At 46.0% G+C, this 20,063-nt stretch overlaps 2 protein-coding genes across 2 annotated transcripts in view; one reads left to right on the top strand and one right to left on the bottom strand.

Annotated features, from left to right (window-relative positions):
• LOC144822315 (uncharacterized) overlaps positions 1-20,063 on the bottom strand; it is a 528,873-nt gene that overhangs the window by 343,241 nt on the left and 165,569 nt on the right. The gene's annotated exons all lie outside the window — the stretch shown is intronic.
• LOC144822316 (uncharacterized) overlaps positions 1-20,063 on the top strand; it is a 203,954-nt gene that overhangs the window by 104,915 nt on the left and 78,976 nt on the right. Inside the window, exons 4-7 of the mRNA XM_078679678.1 lie at positions 1,554-1,640; positions 4,797-4,822; positions 4,948-5,008; positions 14,986-15,096. Coding sequence (XP_078535804.1) covers positions 1,554-1,640; positions 4,797-4,822; positions 4,948-5,008; positions 14,986-15,096 — 285 coding nt within the window. The remainder of the gene's footprint in view (positions 1-1,553; positions 1,641-4,796; positions 4,823-4,947; positions 5,009-14,985; positions 15,097-20,063) is intronic.

Here is a 20,063-nt window from a genome sequence, read left to right as displayed (position 1 = left end):
CTAAGTTCCATGGCTCTGGTTTCCTCACCAATGAACTTCCTCAAGTATGACGTTTTCCCTTTCCATTGACCAGGTTTTCACACCAGCAGTTATTCGCTGGGTAATCCTCGGCCCTGGTTCTTTGCTGTGAGAACTTCCACTTCTACAATCGGGTTGCTTATTGGCCCCCCTTCCTCAAAAATAAAATAATAATAGTATTATGAGATACAATATCTTTGAAAGAAATTGGAAAGTATCTTCTTTGGCACACTGTTTCGATGGCCAGTTTCTGTAGTGGCTCCGCGTTCTGGCTCAGAAGTGTTTACAGAAGAAACTGACGTCAACGTGTCAGTGGTGGCTTCTATGGACTCCGTTTACGTCATGTCTGGATACGACGTCAGTAAGGAGTCACACGGCACCCTCCACTGACGCGTCGAGGTATTGCTAGGAAAGTTTTCCGGATCCAGTCTGGCACCTGGGAAGAATTCACAAGGTAAGGAATCTGTGGCTAGACCATGTCTCTATCAGATACAGCGTTACCGAAGGTAAGAAACTTATCCTTCATCAAGCCTCCTTTTCGTTCAATAGTACATACAAGAGCACCTACAAATACATGATTTCTGGATGCGCACAGCAGAAAAACGCATCGAGGTTTATTTAATAGCCTATAATATTTCCCTATCTATAACAAGAATTTAAGCCACATATAAGGTACACATGACAACTGACTTGCCCCTTAGTTCCCCAAAATGCATTGTCATCAGGGCGTGGACAAAACTGATTCTCTGTTCATGTTGAAAAACCCTCACTTTTATTAAATACATCTCAGCGCAGAAATATGGTCTGATGTAAGTGCAGTACAATACAATACTACGATGAAACGCATTTTAAAGAATTACAGTTTTTTTAAGGACACCTTATCATATTCTAACACGTTTGTTGCATGATTCACATACAAAATATTTTCGAGGCTCAGCTTGTGCACTGGCACTGAGAGCCAGTGCCGACAATTGGCTCCGCTCTCTCTGTTAATATGTTGGCTCGTCCACCTCTATATTCAAGCATGTGTGCCTCTGTTAGTGAGGTGACATGGGCTATTTGTTGTGCACTATATCATAGTATATAAAACAGAGGCACTACATTGTTAGTGGCATGATACATTAAAAACAATCATTAGCAAGGAATAGTTGAGAGCCACAGTTGAATGGTGGTAAATAGTATGTGAACACACAGTACTAACTAGCAAACCTAAGGACTTAAGCACGAGTTCCCCTTCAAGGTAACTTTTGCAGTACCATTTATGCTTTCATACATGGTAATAAGTATTTTGCATGTGCCTTGTAGCTCTCAAGTTGTGAGGAAAATAGGAAACCAGTTGAATGGATTTAAGCTTTAGCAGTGCTGCTATTTGTAGTAAAGTGAAGTTTGTTCTACACTTTCTAAGATGACTCTTCAAGTAAATCACAGGGACTAGATTAATAGATTTTTCGAAAAAATAGGACTAAAAAGCTGAAATTAAAAAGCTGACCATTTAATGTGAGAATGAAAGTCACAAATGTTGTTTTTATTTACAGAAGATGCTGTGGACGATGTGGTGCTAGGAATAGATCAAGAAAAAAATAAATCTATGAAGAATCATCAGTCAACACAGAGGAACGAAGGTAATTACCGTCTAACATGAACCAGAAGAAATTATATAAGAGTTGAACTCACCAGATTCATCTTTTACAAGAAACCCCTGAATATACTTACTCCTAACATGCAAGTTATATATGGAGACATAGCTGCCAAGGTTTCAGATTGCTATGTGTGACATTTAGATCATTTCAGTTTACTTTTGAGTGACATTTCAACGACTATGAGTGACACTACTTATGTGTGGCATTTGGGTGGTTTCAGCGTGTATAGATGTGGCATTCTACTGCCAAACGAGTGACACTTTCTCACAAGTAAATCAAAGCAGTAACTAGTATTTTTGTGCGTTACTGTGAAATTGCGATTATTATGCAAGGTAAAAACCCAGCTTCTGAAAACCTGTCAAGGCCAGACAAATGTAAAGCCTTGCAATAGGAACAATTCCAAACCACATTCTTTTTGATTCATTTTGGTAACTTTGTGCTGCATGATTATGCTTGCCTCACCAGCTCAAATCACTATAAATGGTGCCTTCTTTGTGCACATCTACAGTACCTTGTCCAGAGGATCAGGTTGGTCATTTGATTTTAGAATTAAATCTATTTTTATTGGCAGGGTTCCAGGGAAGACATGGCTTGGCAGTTTGGATTGGACTGTTCCCATGAGGCACAGGGTCAGACTGATTTGCATATGGCCATGTCTGAACTGGGGTGGCGGAGTGAGCTAAAGAATGATGATGGATTAAACCCAGATCAGTTAACTGGGGGTGAGTGTTTGCATTGTTCAACACTCCGTCCATCATCCCCTTTGGTTTTGCTTTGTTCACCCTAAGTTGGCAGGGTATGCTCAGACGTGAGTCCCTTGCTCACTTTGCCACTGGATTCAAGCTAGCCTGGCTGATGACGGCTGATTAGCCAGAAACCGGTCCCAGGGTGCTTGTTTCCGGTCCAGGGAAGACATGGCTTGGCAGTTCTGGTTGGACTGTTCCCATGAGGCACAGGGTCAGACTGATTTGCATATGGTCATGTCTGAACTGGGGTGGCGGAGTGAGCTAAAGGAGAATGATGGATTAAACCCCGAATAGTTGACTGTGGGTGAGTGTTTGCATTGTTCAACACTCAGTCCATCATCCCCTTTGGTTTTACAAAGTCCAGAGAACAGCAGACCGTTCTTTGATAATGGTGACCAGGTCATTGCGAAGGCGATCCAGATTCCTGCTGCCCCGGGGCCCATGTTTCAGAGACCTCCGTATGCCCCACTCCATGGTATCTGGATGAGAAGGTAGGTTCTTGAGGGACAACTGCAACACCTTGCACGCTTCAAACAGGGAAGGGATCTGGTGCAACTTCCCGTCGAGATGTACAATGAGGCGAAAGGGGTGGCCCCAAGCATAAGAAACATTTTGCGAGCGAAGATGGTTAGTAATGGGGTGGAAGTCCTTTCTCTTCTGGAGAGTGCTATCCACCAGGTCCTGGAAGAGCTGTGGGGTATGGTCACTGAAGTGGAGAGATTGACTGGCGCGGGCCGCTGTGAGGATCTCCTCATTTACCGTACAGTTGTGGACACATATCAGGATGTCAGGAGGGCGGTTCGGCTGACGAGGCAGACATATTCGAGGCAGCGGTCTATTTTAACTGAGGACTCCGCTGGGTTGCCCAATACCATACAGAAGAGGTCCTGCACATAACCTACAAGGTCTACCCCTTCTGCTCTCGTTGGGACCACCCGAATGCGAATATTGTTCCTCCGTGACCTGTTCTCTAGGTCCTCGGAGTGTGCTTGGAGATCCAGCTGCTGTTCCCGTAGCTGCAGGACTTCTTGTTGGAGCACTGCGATCTCGTCATCCCTTGCAGTTGCGGAGTCCTCCAGGGCGGCAGCTCGCTCTCTTACCACATCCACATCTCTCCAGATCTCTCGGAGATCCACCTGCAGATCTGTCTTGATGGCCAAAATAACCTCCTTTTGTGAGGCAAACAGGACTCCAAAAACTCCCTATTGACTGTGCTGTCCGGGCCCTCCCTTTCGGGCATCGCGCCAGAGGCGTCCCTCGTCGCCTTCAGTATGAGGTCCCGCACAGATCTGTCATTTTTGCCGTAGCCATCATGGGGCGAGCAGGCAGGTCCAACCAGGCAACGTGGGGCCTCTAGAGAGGGGAGACGCCAGCGCTAGGTGGTCATTGGTGAAATGGTTGAGCGCACCGGCCTCCAGAAGGATTGCTATTGTGCCTTAGTGCTGCTCAGGCCGCGCCTCGCCCTCACCGCCGGAAGGTTCCAACAATGTCCAACGTGCAGCAAAGGGCCACCCCGGGCCGACCAGCGAAGCACACAAAGGAGACCAATCGGGGACAGGATGCTCCGGTAGCTCCCCGGCGCAGTAGGCCTCACCTGCAACTAAGCCCGACGTGGCCCCACCAGTTCTTGCACATCCAGGCGGCTACTCTCACGGACCCAGCACTTGCGATGTCAGGGGACCTCCAAATCGTCCCCAAAATGTCAGAGGTCTAAGTGAAACTCTTACCGTCAAGACTTGCACAGGAACAGAGACGCTAGTTCCCAACTCCCTCCAAAGGATGTCCCAGAGTCCGTTATTAAACTTGACCCTATGGAACCCTCTGGGGGGAAGGGGGAGTGGATAAAATAAGAAAATGACAGAAGAGACTGCACTAGAACTGTTCTACTGCTTCTCTTGCTCAGTCCGACCCGCAGACATAACTCCAAGAAACAACATTAACATATGACCTGACCTACACTACTCTCTATCTCCTATCTATCTACTTATAGCTTATGTTCCAGGTAACTTGCTTCTCTTCTTTCTTTATTGCTCTCACTCTTGTTTCTCTCTCACTTCTTCTTGCGTGTGACAGCTATTTAAACAAACAATAATTATTTCTGTGTTACCTTCTTATTTCCTATTTGTATTTTCTATTTAATTAATTTCTCACCATTTAGTTCGCTAGTTAACCTTTCCTCAAAGATGTTCTTCACAGCAGACTGAAGATTATTTTCTCTGTTTCTAAACCATATTTCTAGAATTATATGAGCCTAACTAATGCCCTAAAAACCTTTTTAAATCTAAACTATATGTACGGAGTATTTACCCTTAAATACCTAAGGATTCCTATGCTATGTGTTATGCCCTAATCTGTATGAACTAATTACTATGCCTTTTCTTTCTTCTTTCAGGATGTGCAAAGATTCAGTTTCCAGAGGTAAGTAATGTCTTCCAGAAATTCTATTTCCTCTTTCCTTGACACGTTGTCATTCAATAGTCTTTGTTATTAATCATAGAATTTGAATTGATTTCACTTATCTCGCGTTTTCTTTTCTTCTTCAGGCCGACTGCCGGTGGAGGTCTCCGTTGAAGAAGCAGCTCGAGGAATCTTTGGCTGTGACAGGTACGCTGAATTGTCTCTAAGAATTCTCCTGGAAGAGCGCTCGCCAAAGGTACGCGCTAGGTGTATGCCGAATTACTGCTTTTCTGTCAGGAACTAAGAAAATACTTCGGGACACCAAAAACGTTTGTCTGCCTCATAACGCTTCTTTAGTGAAGTGCGCATTAGTCTGTGCTTGCGCGCATCACCTTAACTCTTGCACCTGTGGGAGTCAAAACAACTAGACCGTCACCCCATCGGTGGCCATCTTGGAATTCTGCGGATGAGTCAGGAGTCGCCAAACATTATTCTGGGAAACTTTTCTTTTGTTTGACCAGCGCGACTTGCCTCTGTAGATCGAGGTAGCGCTAACCGTCTGCTTAGGGGTCCTGACACAAAGGGCGCTGTTACACGCCGAATACATCAGCGCTCACTGGTGAGGCAGGTTCTCTGGGGGCCCTCCTTCACTCCACTGGCCTCAAGTAGGCCACAACCAGCCGTCTGGCACTTCAGGGGCCCGGCACGGCCACGGGCAGAGTCGGGGGTCACCAGCTCTTAGTGGGGCACTTGCCGTGCACTACGGTGGTCCGGGTTGGGCCCTCCTTGCCACCAAAGGCTAAGTCGATCACCCCCAGCGGGCCAGCGAGCTCGCGTGAATGTCAGCCCGTCGTGGCCGCAAGCTCAGGTCCGGAGCTGAGCCCCTGTGACCGACCAACCGATTGGCGTCGGGGGCAGGATGCAGATACGGGGAATTGCCGCTGGGCTCTCAGATAGTGCTTGCGGTGAAGAGCCCTCCACAGGCCCGACAGCAGGAGCAATGCAGTGTTGCTGTATTTCAGAGGCTCCCCAGCGAACTGCGCAACAGGTCCAACCTCTTCCTTCCGCCGGAGACGCGGGCCGATCGGGTGTCGTTCAAACGGGCAGCCACGGGCAAACAAGACTGCCCTACCCTTCATGCGCTCCGCAGGAACGAAGCCTTCTACGGGGGATCTGGAAGCCGGGAGTGGAATATATGATTATACCACGCTTACAATTACCACGCATGGCTTTACCACGCGGATTTTACTTCGCAAGTGGCTTTACCACACTGGAATTTACAACGAAGGATATACCACGCGTAGAAACGTCATTAAGCATCCAACGTCCATTAAGCACAAATGACTCTGTAATAAACATAATGAAACTGATAGGCAAAAAAAGTATGTCTAGGGTATGTAGTAACTTCATAACAACCCAATCAATCGATTTTTTTAAACAATCAAAAACTACAAATTACCTTAGATTTATAAATTATTTTAATTTAATGTGCGCTTAAATATATATATATTTTTAATAAAGAATATATTCTTACCTGACACCTGCACGTCTTTCACCAGCAGCCCTTACTTCCATCCACCATGGAAACAAGCGTCAAAACACGTCTACCAAAATTAAAAAAGGACTGCTATTTTGACGTACACGGCACGTCTTTGGGGGAGGCTCTTTCCTTTTACTTCAGAAATACTAAAAAGCGTTTTTTTTTATTTAAGTAACCCGCTCCTTGGTTTTTGTTATTTTTTGGGGGGAGACCCCCCAGCCCCCCAAGCCCACGCAGAACGACTGGAAGGAATACCACGTCTCCCCCCAGCCCACGCAGAACGTACTTGCGTGGTAAAGACGGTCGTGGAAGGCACCCACGTTGAAAAAACGTTTGCATGGTAAGTGTACCGTGGTAAACGTTATGCGTGGTAATGCCTTCGTAGTAAATGATGTTTCCCCCGGGAGTGCCGTTATTAATGCTGTAGGCCTGGCTGGAGCGGAGCTCAGAGAAAACACGTCCGCTCACCCTGCAATCTTGCCCACGCCTCGGTCATTTGATTTTAAGTACAAGAATACACACAGTGTTGTTTGTGTCAGGGCTCTAGGCAAGGACCGTAGGAGCTCTAAACTGAATCTCTAATCTGAGGGTACAGTGACTTATTCTTTAATGAGCAGAGAAAGTGGACGTCCAGACAGCGTAGGATTGGTAACGCGGGCATTTGGGCAATGCCCGAGGGGCCGGCGTCCGAGTTCTGCTGTGGGCTGCTTTTTTTAGCAGTCTGGAGGGGCATTTGGGCGCTGTCTCTATTGTTCGAATACAGCCAGCGGCCCAGTGGGTGTCTGAGTGGCCTCTCTAGAAGCAGATGAGCGCTCGTTGCCTCCGTTTAGCAACAGGCAGAGGTATCACTCACTCCCTTTGCCTCCTTGGTCAGGCCATTAATGTGTGTACATACTGAGCGGGGGCAGGGGCCGGGGCCTGAGTAGAAGTGGCCTCACTTGTTTCACCAGTGTAAACTAACGCGTGCATTTTTTTACCCCCCTACCTCCCCTCCCCCTCTCAAAGTTTTTTTATAAGATTACGCCAAAGCAGTGATTTGAGGTGTGATTATGCAAATGTGGGCCGATTTTTATTTATTTTTTATTGCGTGTCCGGGCCGATTTTCAATCCCGATCCAACCGTGCGTCCAGACCATACACTAACCCTGTGTTGCGCTGTCCATAGTCTCCATGTGCCGGTTCTCTGCAATGAGAGGAGACGCCTTCAAACTGTGGGGCAAAGGCTAAAGGGCTGGGCCGTTACGAGAGGCGCGTGCAGCCGGGGACATATGACGCAGACCCCGCTCCTTTCATGGCCCCATACTGCCACTGCTCATCTATTTACATATCTGTGTGCAAGATACATATGCGGCCACATAACGAAGCCTGGAGGTGCATATAGAGAAATATTTGTCCGAATGTGGCAGAGAATCTAAATCCAAAGAGATTTAATTGGTCTAAAATGTAGAGAGTAGAGTGCTGCCATTCACCAAAAACACATCCCATTCACAACAGATGTACAAAGCCCTTGAGAATTTAAAGTGAACAATAATTACGGCATACATTAAACACATCAACCCAGACCTCTGAGGCAGCTGTGACCTAAACCAGCCACCACGTTATTTGAGTATTGAAGGACCGGTAGTGACACTATCGGTGAGCACAGTTGAAGTGCCGGTCTTACGGGCCAGCCTGCCATGACACCCCCTGCACGGGCTCTCCTTCACATAATGGCACGTGCAGACAGTGAATCTAAATCCATTGCCGCAACAGTGAATTAACTTTTTCGTTACAGTGTAGCAAGCCTGCCTAAACCAGCCCATTCTTAAGCTGAGCCAGCTGCCCCCAAATCTGCCACGAGCAGAGCGGAACACGCACTGCAGCCTGGCTTTTTGACAGTGCACGTAACAGAGCTACGGCTTGATAGCTGAGGCGATATAAATGCGTGAGATTGCATTTCAGTGCGGTGATGCGGACCACTAACTCCTGATGTGTGGTACTTGGCTGGGCTATAGAGAATATCAAATATCATTCAGCAAGAGTAATAGGTGTTAGATGCTCTGCCCTGTACTCATGAACTTAGTTTGAATGTTTGTTTAATTGCAATGAGGTTATTAAAAATTAATTGCCATATCCACAATATGAAACCGCAGAACAGGAGAGAATTCACAGTGAAATAAGTTCTATTGTTTTTGTTTTGTGGCTATGCCATATTTAAAAAATGAATTAAACAGTCATGGGTGACACTCACAATAAAATACAAACTTAGAGAAAACAGGAAAAAACATGAAAAGAGTGCTGATTTGCACTATCTAACAGCAGGTGAAAGCAGGTTCACCAAAGTATAAAGGGATGTCCACAATGAAAAGAATTCACCTAAATGCCAGCATTGTAAGCAGAAGTAAGTGGTTTGTAAATCCAGATAGCACAGAATGCCCAGGAAGAGGGGGGGAGAAGTTATTTAAAGAATAGTTATGCTATTTGATCACATACATGGTTCAACTGACACATCCTGTGTGACATCATCAGGGAATGAAACCTCAGAAAGTAAATGTTAATATCAGCATATTCAGTTACTGCCCATTCATGTCCCGATTGATTGCCATTAGAGGTACTGGCCCCAAGTAACTACCAGCCCTCAGGTGATGTTTTCCAAAGTGTTGCACAACTATACTTGAGGCAACCCTGGAACACCATTGTAAAGAAGTGGATTCTTACCTGTGAAAAATCCTGTGAAAAATTTGGATTTTTCACAGGTAAGAATCCACTTTTACTGGACTTTTGCAGTGTATGGACCTCTTTATCAAGTCTCACCCACTGTAAGCTCTTATTAAAAATGCTTATCAGCTGTAACATCCAGTAGACACCTTTTAAAAATGTTAACGTACGTTCAGCTCCTTTGTTGCTGCTTAAGAAGCTCTCCACAGTATAGCTGTGAACACATGCATACACACATGTGAACATGTGTGCAAGCTGAGCAAGGAAGCCTGCAGTCTGACTCATGCTAGCATTTGTGTACATCTATTACTGTTTGTCATAGATTGGGCAGAGACTAAATTAAAATGATTTTGATTGGAGACCATTTGGGATACAGTGTAATGTATAATACTTTTACAGTACACAATATACGTAAATTGTGTTTTACTAGTTTTTCCAAATTGGCTTATGGTGCAGAGCTCAGAGTCGCTCCATTGGCCCGGACCCAAACTTTACGTTTATTTGGACACATCAGAGTTCGCCAGATATCGCCTTCTTCTTGTAAACTAGGACCAACCCCTGTTCTGGACCAGACATCGCCAACTCCATCCCAGACGGCTACAAAATCACCCCAAGGACCGCGCCGACTGACCAGAAGGAGGCATCCCCTTCTTCACAAGAACACCCTCCGACTGACCACTTACTCGAACGACCCAACGACAACCATGAACACCTCCACTTCTAGATCCAGACCAACACCACCCTCCGTGGCACCCTTGTCTACAGGCCCCCCGGTCCCCTTGGCCACCCTTCACCGATGCCAGGCTTTTGCAACCACCGATTACATCCTACTGGGAGACATCAACTTCCACCTGGACAACCCCTGTGACCAGAAGACTACCCCCCTACTGGAGAACCTCGCCAACATCAGACTGAAGCAGCTAGTCACCGCATCGACCTACACAGCCGGACACTCGGTCGACCCCGTTCTCTCCGCCAGCTGGAACATCACCTACAGCCACACCACTGAACTCCTCTGGACCGACCACCACTCCGTGCATTTTGCCTTCGCCACCCCCACCATTCACCACCGCCTCACCGTTCCCCGTCATAGCTGAAACAAGGCCACCAAAGAACTTCTTGTTGACTTCCTCAGCGCGACCACACCAACAGATACCAACACCGCAGCATGCAGCCTTCACCAATGGATCTCCAACTGCGCCAACACCCCTCAAGAAGACACCAGATGAGCAACACTCCAAGAAAGCCAGCTGCTTCACTCCCACCCTCCATGAGTCCAGACGTACCTCCAGACAACTCTCAAAAAGATGGAGGAACAATAAAACCCCAGAAACCCACACAAACTTCAAATCCACTGTCAAAGCACACCAACTTCTCCTCAAAACCACAAAGAAAATGGCCTCCAAGACAGAATCAATGTCAATGCACACAACAGCAGAGAACTCTTCGCCATTGTCAAGCAGTTCGCCAGACCCAACAGCGAGACCACAGATGTCTCACCCTCCCAAGACCTCTGCATCAAACTCAGCACCTTCGAGACTATGGGGAGGAGCTACGCTAGCAACCAAGATGGCCGCTTAGGCTCCCGGCTCCGCCAACCTCCGTATCCTGCCAGAAGATCCTGTCGATAATCCTGATTTAACGCCCGAACCCCGTGTAGATGAACCGCTGCTCACTCCGACGGTGCAATTCCGAAGATTTAATTCGCTTGGGTGCCGGAGCTCCGTCGAGTGGAAGTTTGCGGCCTAATCCAGCAGGAGAGCTGGGGCCTCGAGTTCTGCTCTGCCCGTGTCGTAGTTGAACAACATCGGCCTTGGGAGCCAGACAGGGTCTGGTCCACCATAGTGGAGGTTTTTTCTTCGCCCGATCTCGACGGCGCTCATTTTGCCTGATCAACATTGAGGGAGGAGTGACGTGGCACGACAGTAACCGGGGGTGGAGGTCCCTGACCCACGGACCCGGTGTGACTCGGCCGGGGTTTGGTGGGTCGGGGTCTTTGCTCTCGCGAACGAGCTGCATATTGTTGCCGCAGAATCCGGTCGGCCCCCTCCGACGCCATCCATTCCGTTCCTGTCTGTTCCTCCCTGGGAAGCCGGCTCCTCGGGGGTAGTGAACATGATCGTTGTTGAGCGTGGAGGGATGGATCGGACGGAGAGTGAGTCGTCGCTAAAGACCATAATGGCAGCCATCGGGGCATTTCATACACATGTGGATGCCCTGCTTCACAAAATGATGACAGGCTTATTGGCTATGGAGTACGTGGAACCGGACCCTGCTACATCACAGGTATTATCACAAGCTGCGATTTCGACTACAACCATTTTGATTTCGGACGAGGACCCCGTGCGACAAGAGGAGCAGCAGCCCTTGGTTGGTCTCTTGGTAAATCCCGAACCCAGTGTTTTGAACGTATCGACCTGCTTACCATCATTGCTAACTTTGGGAAAACCGATTTGTGTCCCCTCCCCGGAGAATCCTTTGGGTGACTGTCCCTGGACTTCTGTTTCATCCTCTCCCTCTTTAGTGACTTTACGATCTTGGAGAAAACTACATTGGGACTATCCGTCCGTGAGGGAGTGTTCCTACGCTGCTGCAGTGCTTGGCCACTTGTTGACTTTGAATTGTATTGTATTGCATTTATTCAGACTCCCTTCTTACTTTGATTCTCCTGCTGAAGCGATGGGAGGGGTTCACACAAAGGTTCGGAAGGGCCAGGGTTGAGAAGGATCGACTGTAGTTGGTATTACGGCCCTAATGGATGTGGAATTCGTGGCTGTTTGTCTCGCGGGAGGTTGGGTGGTGCGTCACGGCTCCCCCTAATTTATTTTCTTTGGGACTATAGATATTCTGAACTTTTTTTCATAGTGGGCGCTGGTTTCTGGCAGGGGGGAAAGGGACCGGGAGCCTATATGGAAATGCCCACCCCCACAGTCTCTCTTTTCTTCTTTTAGAATTTAGTTAGTTGGGGCGACAGGCACACTGCTTGGGGGGTTAGGCGATAGCCATTGCAGGGGTGCAGGGTGGGGGGGATGGGTTTTTTGTTTTCTTTCTGTTATCGCTCATATGGTTTTTCCCTTCTCTCGATCGCTTTTTTAGTTTTTCCTTATAAGTAATATTGTCGAAATATCCTGATTTCGTGTTTTTTACATTCTAGTATCTGACTGTCATGAATCTTTGCATTTATGGTTTTATGGGTGAGAGGGTCTTGAGAGTCCGCATTTAAATTGTTTATCGATTGTAATGTTGCAAGTCATATTTCGAATTGATTAGCGCGGGCCTCTCAGGGATTCCTCTGTTGCTCCACGTCTATCCTGTTATGGTTCCTGTTCACCCCATTATTCTGTATGTATACATGGCACCGGATATGTCTATTCCTTTTTTTTCTGGTCTTAAAATAATAAAAAGATTTATAAAAAAAAAAAAAACTCAGCACCTTCTTCCACCACAAGATCCGGCAGATCTTCCACAGCTTCAACGACCAAAACCCTGCCACAATGCTTGCCACCACCGCACGCAACCCCGCCGCACCCAAACAGATCATGCTCAACTGGACTCTGCTCACCACAGATGACACACTCAAGACAATGAAGAGCATCCACTCAGGAGCCCTATGGATCCTTGCCCTTACCACATCTTACATAGAACAGCCGCCTCCATCGCCCCGAGCTTTGCCGCTTCATCAACTACTCCATTGAAACCACCACCTTCCCCAGTGACTGGAAACACGCCAAGATCAAACCCCTGCTGAAGAAGCCATCCACCGACCCAACAGACCTCAAGAACTTCAGACCCATCTCCCTCTTCCCCTTGCCAGCCAAGGTAATCGAAAAGGCCATCAATGTCCAACTCTTCGAGTTCATCGAAGAGTACCACGTCTTGGACACCTTCTAATCCGGCTTCCAAAGCAACCAGAGTATCGAGACTGCCCTCCTCGCTGCCACCGACAAAATCCGCTCCCTTCTCTACCGGGGAGAAACTGCAGCCCTCATCCTACTGGACCTCTCGGCTACCTTCTACATCGCACTCTAATCACGAGTCTCTACGATGTCAGTATTCACGACAAGGCACTGGACTGGATCCTCTCTTTCCTTACTGGCCGAGCACAGCGAGTCAGACGACCCCCGTTCCTCTCAGAAGCTACAGAGATCAGCTGCGGAGTGCCCCAGGGCTCCTCCCTGAGCCCCAACCTCTTCAACGTCTACATGGCCCCCCTCGCGGCCATGGTCAGAAACCATGGACTCAACATCATCTCCTATGTCGACAACACCCAGCTGATCCTCTCCCTCCCCAATGAACTCACAGATGCCAGTAACAACTTTCACAGCAGAATGAAGGCCGTTGCTTCCTGGATGAAAGACAGCTGCCTCAAGCTCAACTCAGACAGGACCAAAGTACTCATCCCAAGACCCGCTTGTGCAGCCTGGAACGACTCCTGGTGGCCTGCTGTACTAGGAACCCCTCCCATCCCTAAAGACCACGCATCCAACCTCTGCATCATACTGGACTCCTCACTCACAGTGAACCGCCAGATCAACGCAGTATCCTCATCCTGCTTCCACACACTCCGCCTGCTTCAAAAAACATTCAGATGGATCCCCACAGAATCCAGACAGATGGTCAGCCACACACTCATCACCAGCAGACTTGACTACAGCAACACACTCTACGCAGGTGTCACCAAGAAACAGCTCAGGAAACTACAGACTGGTCCTCTACATCCCAGCCACAGCCACATAACACAACACCTCCGACACCTCCACTGGCTCCCAACAGACTAGAGATTCACCTTCAAGCTCCTCATACATGCCTACAAGGCTCTCCATGATGCAGGACCAGAATATCTGAACCACCACCTTGCATTCCACGTACCTGCCAGTCAACTCTGCTCTGCCCAACTTGCCCTGCCTCTGTCCCATGGATCCACAAGGCCAGAACTGGAGGAAGATCCTTCTCCTACCTCGCCGCCAAGACCTGGAACACTCTGCCCCTACACCTCAGGTAATCCCTGTCGATGATCCTATTCAGGAAGGATCTCAAGACCTGGCTCTTCGACTCAACCTCCACACCCAGACGGATCAGCAGCTCCCATCTCCCCCTAACACGTAGAGACCCTCACGGGTGAGTAGCCACGCTATATAAACTTCCTGATTGATTTATTTCTGAGACTGAAGTCAGAAGGTACAATCTTGAACCCAGACAAACCCGCTTTGTGTATCCAACCCACGCTGTATTATGATCAGCTTAAAATCACACCAAGTAGACTTTTAACTACGAGCAGTGACTACTGACTGGTACTTTACTTTTTCTTTGCAGTTTTTGCCTTAAATCTTTAAAAGTTTATATCTCTGGTTACTCTTCATGAATTCTTTGTCATTTTACTCGTTACATATTTCTCTGTTTTTATAAATTGTTTGGGGGATTTTCATTGTGTTGTATTTTTACTTTTTAATTGCTTTTGTCACTGCTAAATACTTTACACTTTAAGCCTGTGTTCTCTGTGCTGTAGTTACCAGAAGATGAGCCTAGGTTTATGTTATTGAAGCTGTGTTTGACCTCAACAAGTTTGTGGCCTTGTTGTGTTGGACACCCATCAACCCTAATTTAGTAATCGATTCTCTAAAAGGGTGAGATAACGGAGGTGCTCTAATTGGCATATTCCATATGCTGCTTCAATAAATATCTCTATTACCGCTCTATAGGTTTCATTTATTAACCACTTGCATGCTAATGACAAGGTGAACTCGTCATGAGGCACACTGGAGCTGTGCTCATGACAAGGTCAACTCGTCATGTATAATGGGAAACATAAATCTGCAGCACGGGAGGGGAAAACCCCTTAGCAGCCAAGTGGTTAATTGAACAGAAGAATAAGTTACAATTTGCAAATAGGCAGAGTCACTGAAATTCAGACCTGCGTTATTAACACTTAGATTGTTCTTTTAATGAAGGAGACTTGGTCATCGGTTCAGTAGTTTCATTCAAATTGAAAGAAGAGGATGATGCGTGTTTCATGCCCCTTGAAGACTCTGGTGCAAAAGGAAACACCCTTTATCCCACAAGTGAGTAAATAATGTTTTTCTGCTTAGACAAGAGGAGTTGAAGCATCTCAGTATTTCTTGGTATTTGTCTCCCTTTTTCTCCTTTCTTACACTCTAGTTTGCTTGCTCTCTTTGCTCTGTTTCTTTCACTTGCTGTTCATTGGCAATTTAATTAGCAGTTTTAGATTTTCTTCACTGGAAGTTATAAAGATATAAAGTCTAGTTATAGGCACTGTTGGGATTTCAATTTGCTGTTTTTGCTCTGGTGCCTTCCTTCTTCAGGTTTCATCTTTGGACTAATGATGAATAATGTATTCTGAAAATGATTGAAGCTAGGTGAAGATTCTGAGATGCTGTTTTTTATAGATTGTCAGCTAACAAAAGCAAAAAACAACATTGACAGACTAAATGAATTTGCATTTCTAAAAGGAAGACCACACAACAGTTGTTTCATCATAATGAAAATATAATTGTAATCGATAACAGGAGGAGCACAATGAAGCTCAACTACGCATAAATACATCAGTGGGAAGGCACCATTATCTTCATGTCTCTCAGCAAACATTATCTATCTCGCTATCTATATATATGTATCCCTCCAAAATGTAAGGTCATCAGTCCTCTTGTCAGTATCCACTTCTCCAAGTCACATTTCCATTTTTCATAGGAGGGCTCCTTCTTATAGCTAATGTGTGGCAATTCTTGTCTTTGCTAACAACAGTGACAGTGCCATATTTGTATTTCCTATTTTACCATACGTAGGTCTAGGGTCCAGCATATAGTACCTCAGTTTCATCTTACCTAGCCCTCCAATTGCATTTCACAGATGATCAGAGCCCTGTCCCAAAAAACCCACCCTCAAAAGAACATCTCCAAATCATATGTAAGAAATCTGTGTTTGTAGCTGATAATTTTTTTGCACTGAACTTGGGTGAGAGTAGTTATATGATTAATCTGTACTGTGTATATAAGAAATTAGCTATGCTGGAAATTGACTTGGTTTATAAGAGTACCTTTCGCAATTCTAAATCTGGGCGATTTCTGTAGAATATGGAGGAAGTCTACTGAGCGCTATATAGAGCATTGAAGGAATTCTGCCACTGTTCCACAGGAAGTAGAGCATGTTTCGGAAGATCTAACTGGGAATTCATCCCATGTGTGAAACAAGTCTTTATTTAGATATAAAACAATATCTTTTTTCCCAAATCACATTGTATACAGTTTTGTGAGAAAAGTAGTTTAAAAGAAAAACCAATACAGGCGTAAAAAGCATAAAAAGTAAGAATTTAAACTGTTTTAAATAACATGACCTGGCGTATCTCAAACATCTCCCATCATATTCAATAATAAAATCAAACCATAAAGATACATGCTAAAGAATTCAATTTGTGTTGCGACCCTCCTGGTCGTTGGAAATTTTGTTACAGTACGTTATTTAATCTAAAAGGTGGGTGACAAAGCCATGACAGTTTTCTTTGTATTAAGGTTGCGATACGCTTGCTGAATAAATTTAGCAAATCTTATGTTTAAAACAATATTGTCCGTAGACAAAGCAGCAATGATGGCATGCCTACAGGTCCGAACCCCCAACCTGTTCCATTCTGACCTAAGCATGCACCTGCGTTGAAAATTAAAGGTAGGGCAGATGCAAACCACGTGCAAAATTGTTTCTATCGCTAGCCCGCATCCTCTGCAAGTTGTATCCTCCCCCGTACGGCGCCAAGTGGGTAGGTTTTGAAGAAAGCGCCAGACCCCCATTCTTAGGGCAATGAAACTGCGCTTTAAATGGAGTGAAAATGTGGTGGATAAACACATAGCTGCAGATACTTGTTTATATGAGTTGACTACCGCCCAGGAATGGCTGCGTTTCATGAGGAGAGCTTTGTCAGTAGCGAGAGATATTGATCTCACACATTTTTTAATTGCGTTTTTAAAGGCAGACTGACTAAGATTGAGGGCCCAGAGGTCAGCAGCTGACATCTGGTGGATGTAATCCTTCAAAAGACAGCCAAATGAACCTCCTGGGTTACTCTTGTTAATTTCTTTCCAAACTAGAAATTCTAGTGTACCATGTTCAGCCTGTCTTAGTTTGTGGCAGAGCTTGAGGTAAGTACCAAGGTTATAGGCTTAGTAATTAATTAACCCCAACTCTAATCTGATCTGTGCAGGGGATGCGGAACTTGGCAGATGGAGTACCTTTTTGTAAATTTTTATTGTATGTTTATTTAAGGCGGTATTCATTTTACCTTTAAAGGTCTCTATGCCGTATGATAGTGTGGGGCCAATCTTTGCTCTTAGGACTTCTAATAGGGGAGAAAGGGTTGGGCCTGAGAGTTTCTTCGACAGCTTGGACAATGATACCACTAGTACCGTGGCTTTGGCTGCGATCACAGTACTCTGCTTTAAAAAATTGCCCCTGAAGTCCAAATGGACGCCTAGGTATTTATATGATTGGCCAATGGTGAGGCTTATTTTGTTTAGTGACCAGCCACCACCGCCGTAGCGTTTCTTACCAAACGGAACAATCAGGGTCTTTTTCATATTGACTTCTAGTTGGTTAGAAGTCGTATATTGCATCAGTGAGTCAAGAAGCCTTTGTAACCCAACCCTTGTGAGGCTGAACAGGGCCAGGTCATCGGCATATAAAAGATTACAAAGTGCCGTGCCTCCTACTTTGGGCGGTGACTGTTTACTTTGTCTAGGGTGCTTGACAGGTCTGCTATGAAAAGATTGAAAAGAAGGGGGGCCAGCACGCATCCCTGCTTAACTCCTCTTGAGGTCATGATTTTTCGCGAGAGGTGCGTGCCGGACCCTAACTTCACCCGGACCCAGGTACTAGTGTGTAGTTGGATGATAGGGTTCAGGATTTTGTCTGGAATTCCCCACTGCCTCAGTTTTTCCAAGAGTAGCGCCCTGGGAACCCTGTCAAATGCAGCTTTGAAGTCGACAAAGCAGCAGAATGCTGTCCTAGGTGTTGAAAGGGCTTTGTCGACGATGGTAGAAACTGCTAATAGATTTGTCATGGTTCCTGAGTTGGCAACAAACCCTGTTTGATTCAGTGGTATCAGATTATGGTCCTTTACCCATTGCCCAAGGTCCTCCAGAATAAGCCCCGCATAATGTTTTGCCTCTATATCCAACAGGGCAAATAATCTGTAGTTTTTGGGGGCAGCGCGTGATCCAGATTTATAAATGGGGTGGATGATTGCACCACGCCATGAGTCCGGAATTGTTGCTGTCCTCTGAGTATAGTTGAAAAGGTTTGTTAGCTCCATGGACCAGCAGGGAATGTCCGAATTAAACAACCTCTGTGGGAGGCCGTTCGGGCCTGGTGCTCCGTCTTGTCAAGTCAAGTCAAGTCAAAAAGGCTTTATTTCGATGAAAAGTTATCATAAAAGCAAGACAAAAATCACAGTGGATCAATTAAAAACAAACATGAACATTCAATAAAAATGTAACCTATTTAAAAAGGTTATCAAAGCAATGCAACAGGTAGTCAGTGTGTTGGAAAATATAAACAGTCAATATTAACCTTTTAGTTCATTTGGTGTTTTGGTTTTGCCAATTTGCAAAGCAGTTCATAAGAGAGTTCGTTCAAACAGTGGATTAAAAATAAGATTAAACAGACAATTTTAGCCTTTTAGCTCGAATGGACCAAGCCCAAGATAAAAATTTAGCTATAGCACAAACATAGGTTGCACGGCTGTCGGACATTAATATCCTGATTGCAGCCGCGTGGCTCCTAGTACCCAGCTGCCGACATAAGTTTTTGAGCCAAACCCTCCTGGGTATTGTATACTCTCTGCACTCAAACATAAGATGTGCCAATGACTCTGGTTTGTCTAGGCATGCAGGGCAAAGCTCTGTAATTTGTGCACGAGCTTTCCAGCGGGAAGTAAAAGAATAGAGGGGAAGAGTTCCTATTCTGAATCTAAAATACAAAGCCCTATCAAAAGGTTTTTCAATGATGTCAAGGTACACTTCCCGTTTAGGTTGATCTTTAAACTTCAGGAAGTCCTCCGTGAGTCTGCCCGTAGTGGAGCTAGTGCTCCTCTTGGAAAAGATCCAGTCCCAATAGAGTTTCTTAAGAACTAGCTTCGGGGGTGAGGTTCTATTTGTCCATGCTTCATTCAGGCCCAAATTTACTAGCAGCGTCTTCATGTCCCTTAACCATTTAATTTTGTGCCACCCTGGTAGAGACATAATTTCTGCTAGGCCTTGCGCATATCTGCGGAGTTCCTCCACACGCCACAGGCGTGCCCAAAGTAACAGTGGACGAAATTTTGCGAGGTCATCAATTGGGCGGCAGCCTAGATCCAACATTAGCGGAACTGTGGGAGTGCCTTGTGGGAGAGACATAATCGCTCTACAAAATTTCCTCTCTGATCCTGGCAAAGCGTCTGTAATGGATGACCCCCATAGTTCGGCCCCATAGAGGGCAGAGCTAACCCCTTTGGCCGAATAGATCTCAAGGACAGTAGCTATTGGTCTTATTATACAGGAGCGTTGTTCTTTCAAAAGAGCTCCTGTGATCCTTTTATGAGATAGCAGCATTTTGTCCAGGTGAGGGGTCCAATCCATTTTGTGAGAAAGGCGTATCCCAAGGTAGTCAAAGACTTCTACCCTCTCCAAGAGTTCAGCATTCAGGGTAGGAGGGCGGGCTTGTTTTTTGGGAGGGTTCAACACAAGGTATTTAGTTTTGCTTGTGTTGATTACCAGGCCGCGTTTGGTGCAAAAGGATTGGAAGTTGTCTAGGAGCCTTTGAAGTCCTATGGGGGTTTTAGAAATTAAGAGCGTATCATTCGCGAAGAGGAGGGTTGGTATGCGTTCGCCAGCCAGGGATGGTTCATCTGAGGGATGTTTCCGAAGATGCTCAACCACCTTATTGATGTAGAGGGAAAAAAGGGTGGGAGCTAACACACATCCCTGGCGAACACCTCTCTCAACCGGGATACTATTTGTTTTTTCCCCCCCAGGGCCCCACCTAA

Source organism: Lissotriton helveticus, chromosome 3_1 (assembly GCF_964261635.1).
Source record: "Lissotriton helveticus chromosome 3_1, aLisHel1.1, whole genome shotgun sequence".
Taxonomy (NCBI): Eukaryota; Metazoa; Chordata; class Amphibia; order Caudata; family Salamandridae; genus Lissotriton; species Lissotriton helveticus.
This window is presented reverse-complemented; position numbering and strand designations above follow the sequence as displayed.